Raw genomic sequence first — 7395 nt, 5'->3', positions numbered from 1 at the left:
GGATGATTTTTAATGGCCCTTAATTTCTACCTCTAAGTCATCTCTATCAATAAAGGAACACAGCAGTTGGTTATCAAGAGAAAGTACAAAGTGAAGCCTAAAATGTAGCCTCTTATTATTTTATTTTTGCATTAAGATAAAAAGGAAAGACCACAATTGCCTTGTTGTACAGAGTGTTCTCAGGATGGGGGACACATCATGAAGGTCCACATGGCTGGAGGATGATGGGACAGAAATGCATCTCTGCAGGAGGACTGCTGTAGAGTGCAGCACTCTGCTGCCCCCTTGTGGCTATCTGGAGGTGGACACAGTGACTGTCAGCCTGTTGAGGAGTGGACCAACTGTTCTACAGACTCAGATGATATCTCACCCAGCGGCAAACATACAGGAGTCTTCACTGTTCCAGCATCATCAGGAGCAGGTGAGGACATCATGAAACCTCCTGACCTTCTGATAGAGGTCTTCACTGTGCAGCAGAGCTGAGGGAGGAATCATTCAGTTGTCCAGGTACACAAGACAGACTGCACACTCCGAGTTTACTCGGAGTGTGTGGCATCTCTCTCTCCATATTACGTTTATATCAGTTGCCTGCACCTCATTTTTTGGTGTGCGTTTGCACCTCTTTTTCATTTTTTTACACAAGACAGACTGAACAAACTATATCAACAGAACATGCTGGTGTGCTATAGAGCATCTCCTCTCCTCTGCCTTCTCTCCTTCTCATCACTATCCCTGCCAGCCCTCCATCTCAGGACCTCTATGGGGTTTTATTTGACTGCACACTTTACTACAGTACCTGCTTATAATGGTGCTGCTGTTCCATACAAATGACTTGATCTGCCCAGCAGGGGGAGCAATGACTTGTCCAGTAGTAGAATCAATGCTATCTTGTGCTATGCTATGTGATTGGTATACAAGACAGCTGTCCAGTTAACCGTGGCTCCATATTTGCATCTGGTCATTTCAGAAACAGCCTGCTGAACAAACACTGTTAATAAGCACATACAGTACGAGAGGATGTAGACGTGATTTGGGCTGTAATGTAATCATCACTTCATAATCATCAACACTAACTTGACTCAACAACCTTGAGTGCTTCTCCTGCTTGTTGGATGTGATTGTTGATGTACAGCTTCAGAGTCAGTTTAATGGTAAACAAACTCGTAATAAAGCGAATCATGCTGCTTGCAAAGCAGGAGGGGCCTGCTGGCAGAACCAGTGATGCTGACTATGCTTCCAAAAGATCTTGTTAAAATCATGAATTGCAAGACGTCACACACACATCAACAAGTTCTAAGAAGCAGACGTGAATGATGGCAGAGCCGGGCAGTGAAAAGAACAGAGAGAGTGAAGAAAGAAAGAAGAGGAAAAGAGAAAGTCGACCTCGGTCAGGCTCTCAGTTGTAAATAACAAATACTCCGCAACTCTAGGGGGAGCTTGTTGACAAAATGTACACAAAACCGCATACAGCCCTTCTCATTTGTCTTTTTATCTATCCTCCCTTCCTTCCTCGGTCCTCATTCCCACTGATCTAGATAAAGGGGGCGGCAATGGAATAGTCTATCCAGTATTCTCTATAGATCAGTGGGAATGAGCCGGAGGACTGAGGAAGGAAGGAAGGGAGGACAGATAAAAAGAAGAATGAGAAGAGTCCATCGTATACCTTTACTGCCTTACTGAAGGGTTCAAAGGTGGAAGCTGAATTTTGAATCCACAACATTGCAGACTACTACATGCTAGTACTACCCCCCCCCCCCCCCCCCCCCCCCCCCAGTGCTGCACTGATACACCACCACTCACATTCCATACAGAATAACAGACTGCTTTTAATGAAATGAAAATAGATGAAAGATAAAGATAAAATGTGAAAGTACAAAAAACTACAATACAATGGCTATACAACTATACAATTAAATTGAAAAAAATTGTGTGCCAAACATCTATTGGGCATCAATGCTGAGCCCATGTGTTTTCCTCCATCTACATCCAGCAGCCCAAAGCAGCAGCACTTGTGTGGACTCTACCTGAGTTGCTCTACAGTAACTGCAGTCTTCACTGGTAACATCCTCAGAGGTAGTGTAGTATTTAAGAATGGAAACACTCTCTCAGTGAAAGTGTGTGTGAGAGTGTGTAGGTGTGTGTTATTATCAGGGTCAGAGAATGACAGCTCTCCTCTGTCCCAGTCCAGCTGCACTCTGATCCTCTGGAGTTTCTGCTGCACTTTGAGGCGAGTGGGGGGCTGAGGAGGAGCAAGTGCTCCATATGCACCATCTTTATACCACACAAACCAGCTTCCACTCATGGAGGTCATGTCTCCCTTCCTCTGGAGAGACTCGGTCATCACACCCACAAACCACCCTGTGTTCTCCCCAACTTCCACATCCCAGCAGTGAGTTCCTGAGTTAAAGCCCTCAGAGCCCAGCACACTGTAACACTTATCAAACCTCTCTGGGTTATCAGGAAGCTGCTGTCTCTCATCACCACGTCTCACACTGGTCAGATCCTCAGACAGGATGAGTTGTGGGGGTGCAGTGTTGGGATCCAGAGTCACAGGAGCTGCAGAGAGAAACGAGAACAGTGAAAAGTGAACACAAGCACACACACACAAACACTGAAACACACACACACACACACACACACACACACACACACACATGCATACAGAAATGCTCACAAAACACACATACAGTTCAATGAATTACAGTACAATCCTTCTTTGTGGCAGCCCTCAACTCTTCATGCACATGACCACTTCACTGCAATGACTCATTTGTGTGTGTGTGCGTGCATGTGTGGATGTATTTTTCATACGTGTGTGTGTGTGTGTGTGTGTGTAGCACGTGCTCTATACGCACCACCTTTATAACGACTACACAAGCTTCATCAAGGAACCCAAAGCACTTCACAGTGAAGGGGAACCACACTAACCACCACCAATGTGTATGAGACAATTACAGTGGGGTGGGGTGTTTGTGGGGGGGGGGGGGGGGGGGGGGGGGGGGCGAGCGTGTAGTTCCATGTCAAATCAGCCTAGAAAAACGCCAGGTTTCATTTTCAGTTGGTCTTATTGCACTTTCTAACTTGAGACACGTTTTAAATGGGAAAAATACCAGAAATCTTAGTCACTTTTAAACATGAAGCTAGCAGGCGAGAAGCTAATGGTCTAATCCGATTCAATGATCTATGCTAGGCTGAAGCTAAAAGTTGTATCGCCAGACTCACAGAATGGCTGGATGAACGGGAACAAGGTAAATATCGATTGTTTTGCTCGAGGGGAGGTGGAAAATGAGCGTATTTCCAAAAATGGCGGAATATCCCTTTAACATCTCATTCAAATAACAGGACGTTTATAACACACACACACACAGTTCATTCATGGATGAATGATTCGGTCATTCGGTCATCACACTCACACCCCATTTATTCTCTCCAAGCTCCACATCCCAGCTGCACTCCCTGAGTTAAAGCCCTCAGAGCCCAGGACACTGGCACACTTATCAAATCTCTCTGGGTTATCAGGAAGCTGCTGTCTCTCATCACCACATCTCACACTGGTCAGATCCTCAGTGTGCAATGATGGGATCCAGAGTCACAGCTGTGTGTGTGTGTGTGTGTGTGTGTGTGTGTGTGTGTGTGTGTGTGTGTGTGTGTGTGTGTGTGTGTGTGTGCTTGAGTTTATGTGTGTATGAGCGTGTATGCATTTTTACTACATTCAACAGTCTTCGGCCTCTAAAGTAAATAGCAATAATCTGACCAAAGACCTCTCTCTCTATTACTTTCTCTCCGTCTCACTCTTTCTCGTGCACATACACACACACACACACACACACACACACACACATGTGTGTGTGAGAGAGAGAGTTTCACCAACTGTATTGAATAATCTGCAGCAAAAGCAGTCAAGGAAAGAAATGTGTGTACTCACTGTACTGAACAGTCTCCTGCATCTTCTCCCAGACTCTGAACTTCAGGTTGCCCAGGTGCTTTGCCACATTGATCAGAGCTCCTGAAACCCTCTCTGGATCCTGCAGTGTGCACTGGGCTCTGGAATAACATTCAGGAGTCAGTGCTGCTGTGGGTTTGGGTTCAGAACCACAGAGACGAGAGAGAGACAGGAGGCAGATCACTCACCTTTCCACTGTGCTCTTGTAGTTCTGGAGAAAAATAACGGAGGAAAACTATTAAACTCCACATTCTTTTTTAACAATGTATTTTCCGCTGCTGTCATAACATTTAAGCAAACAAGAGACACAACAACCGCACAACACACACACACACACACACACACACACACACACACACACACACACACACACACACACACACTGTTCTCATTCACTTGCACTAACAGATCACCACATGGTCCCACGGGTCCACAACACACCAGCAACACACTCAGTAATAAACACCAATTAAACACACATGACAGAAATGTCATATCATACACAGTGAACACAATTATTATGGCAAATACCATTAATCAGGGAGGCAAACAGGCCAGAAATAACTGGAACGCTCATATTGAATACTGTATGTGGATCATATGCTAATGTGAGAGACTTTTTCAAAGCTTTCAGTACAATTCAGCACTGCTGAGTGAGAAGCAAAGAGCTGGAGGTGAACTGCCACCTGACTGCATGGAACAGTGACTACCTCCCTACCAGACCGCAGTATGTGACACTTTGTGACTGTGAGTCATAACTACATGTGAGTGCTGTAAACCTGCAGTGCTCTGTGACCACTATGACCACACAACTGTTACAGTAAACTAGTTATCAGATGTTTGGATTAAACACCCATACAGACAGTGGATGGTTCTTACCTGCAGGAATGTGATGTCATCAGCTCCCATCTGCTCTTCTATGGCTCTGATTGTGTCTGAAAGAGATGAGATCTCTCTGCTCATCTTCTCTATCTTCCTCTTCATCATCTGACTCTTCTGCTCCTCTTCCTCCCTCAGTGCAGCTATCCTGGCGGCCTCTTCATCTTGTAGGAACTGGTGAAGCTTCTCAAACTCCTCCTTGATCTGCTTCTCTGTGTTTAGGGCCTGTGTCTGGATAAAAACAATTCATGATTACTTATTTACAAAAGGCCTCGTGTAAATGTGTTTTTGTCTCAATGTGTAAAAACCTGCATACTACAAACAATGATGACTGGGACATCTGACATTATTCACATACTGTATGTAACATAGAAATAAACACTTTCTATGCTGTATAACATGTGTCTGGGCTCACCTTGATATGTGTTGCTGTTTGATCACAGGTCACTTTAGTCTCCTCAAAGGTCTTCAGTTTCTTCTGTAAGGGCTGCAGTTTGATCTTGAGCTCCTCCTGGAATTAATAACAGATATTGCTGCAGACTGCAGACTACAGTTCGGCTACAGTGTTGTTCAGTCATGTCCAAGTGAATTACAGGCAATGGTGTTAAAGGAATAGTTCGGAATTTTGGACATAGGACCTCATTTCCAACTTTGCAGAGGTGATATAGGTCGGTGGAGACAGTTTTTATCGCGTTTAACCCCTTCCTTCAGTTGCAGCGTTCCCCTTTGCTAACGCCGGTTCTGAGCTAACGCATTTCAACGGTAACATCCAAAACAGTCTTACTCACTCCACAGCACACCCGAGACAAGTAAATTAAAATGTCAGACTATCGACATGTCCGTGTTGATATAATTTTAGAAATAAAACTAACCTTGCAACTCAATGATTTATTGCATTTTGAGGGACTACTTTCTCCACTGCCATACAGGGAACAAAGTAGGCTATTGCAATGCGATGCAAGGTAAGTTTTATTTCTAACATTGTTCTATCAACACAGGCATGTGCATCGATAGTCTGACTATCATTTATTTGTTTCGGGTGTTCTGTGGAGTGTTTTCAGTGGCAGGCTGGATGTTACCGTTGACTTGCTTTATCTCGGCACCAGATTAGCACGAGATGAACGCTGCAACTCAAGGAAGGGCAAAAATTCACTGAAAATTGTCTCCACCGACCTATACCACCCCGACTAAGTTGGAAATGAGGTCCTATGTCCAAAATTCCGAACTATTCCTTTAAATTCCATCCCCATAATCAAAAGAATTATTAATGAATAAGGTGGTGGTGTTCAATCTCAACATTATAATGATAAAAAAACCCACCTTACCTTATGGTCAGGGGCTGCTTCATCAAGAGGGTGAAATCTGTGCCCAGTGTGTTTTTTGGAGTCTCGACACACCATGCACACAGGCTGTTTATCTTCCAGACAGAAGAGCTTGAGTTTCTCACTGTGCAGACTGCAGAGCACCTCAGACCCTGCTGAAGCTCTCTGACTTCTCTCCTGTAAGTAGGTCTCACACAGGTTCCTTAGTGTCAGACTGACTGGAGGATGTTCCATTGATGATTTCCTCCTGCAGACTGGACATTCTCTGGATCCTTTAGTTTCCCAGAACTGCTGCAGACAGACTTTACAGATGCTATGACTGCATGAGAGGACAACAGGGTCCTTGAAGATGTCACAGCACACAGGACAGGTATAGTCATCTTCGGAAAAAGATGTAGATGCCATTGTTACCAGCAGACACTTGTTAGCAATAACTGCTGTCAGTTTGCTTTCACTTTCAAGTTCACAGTTTGAAGATCATGAACGTTTCTGAGAAAGGAAACAGAACATACAATTCACAAAGTTGTCATCTTCATGTACATGGACTTGTTAGCTTGTTAGAATATAAAAGTACTCAGTACATTATGGAATACGTACCTGGTCAAAGTTCAGTGCAAAACAGTCACTGCAGTCCGTCTGCCTCAGTTCCCACTTCCTCATTCAACAGGCTGAGGGAGGAGCTTGGGTCGATTCTGATTGGCCAGCTCAGATACACCATGTGAGAGAGAGAATGAATGAAATAGAGAGAATAAGGGCTCTTCTCATTCATATTTTATCTATATCTATCCTCCCTTCTTTGAGAGAGAGATAGATAGAGAGAGAGAAAATTAATGAAATAGAGAGAATAAGGGCTATTCTCATTCATCTTTTTATCTATCCTCCCTGCCTTCCTTCCTTGGTCCTCCAAGTCTATCCAGTATTCTTTATAGATCAGTGGGAACGAGCCGGAGGACCGAGGAAGGAAGGAAGGAAGGGAGGATAGATAAAAAGACAAATGAGAAGAGCCTTGAGAGCGAGAATAAGAGAGTAAGAGAGAGAGAATTAATTTAAACCATGTGAGAGAAAGAATGAATGAATGAATTGAAACCAATCCTGTTGTGCTTGTTCATAAGAACAAAACCATATGAAAATGTTTAATGTATTGAGCAGGTCATACTTACCAGCAGAACTGATAGTTTCCCACCACCAATAAGTCATAAGTCAAAACCCCTGCCTTGTGCATATTTCTCAGGTCACATAATATAGGTGCAT

The 7395-nt window shown here is 44.0% G+C and overlaps 1 protein-coding gene across 1 annotated transcript; it reads right to left on the bottom strand.

The window, feature by feature from the left end:
• Nucleotides 1-1935: 1935 nt before the first annotated feature.
• Nucleotides 1936-6796, bottom strand: LOC134079014 (zinc-binding protein A33-like). Its single transcript, XM_062535179.1, has 6 exons — nucleotides 6742-6796; nucleotides 6148-6633; nucleotides 5238-5333; nucleotides 4823-5053; nucleotides 3926-4058; nucleotides 1936-2556 (listed from the first exon to the last, which is right to left on the bottom strand). The coding sequence occupies exons 2-6, from the start codon at nucleotides 6547-6549 to the stop codon at nucleotides 2021-2023; spliced, it is 1398 nt and encodes a 465-aa protein (XP_062391163.1). The 5' UTR covers nucleotides 6550-6633; nucleotides 6742-6796; the 3' UTR covers nucleotides 1936-2020.
• Between the last annotated feature and the right edge of the window lie 599 nt (nucleotides 6797-7395).

Source organism: Sardina pilchardus, chromosome 4, assembly GCF_963854185.1.
Source record: "Sardina pilchardus chromosome 4, fSarPil1.1, whole genome shotgun sequence".
NCBI lineage: Eukaryota > Metazoa > Chordata > Actinopteri > Clupeiformes > Clupeidae > Sardina > Sardina pilchardus.
This window is presented reverse-complemented; position numbering and strand designations above follow the sequence as displayed.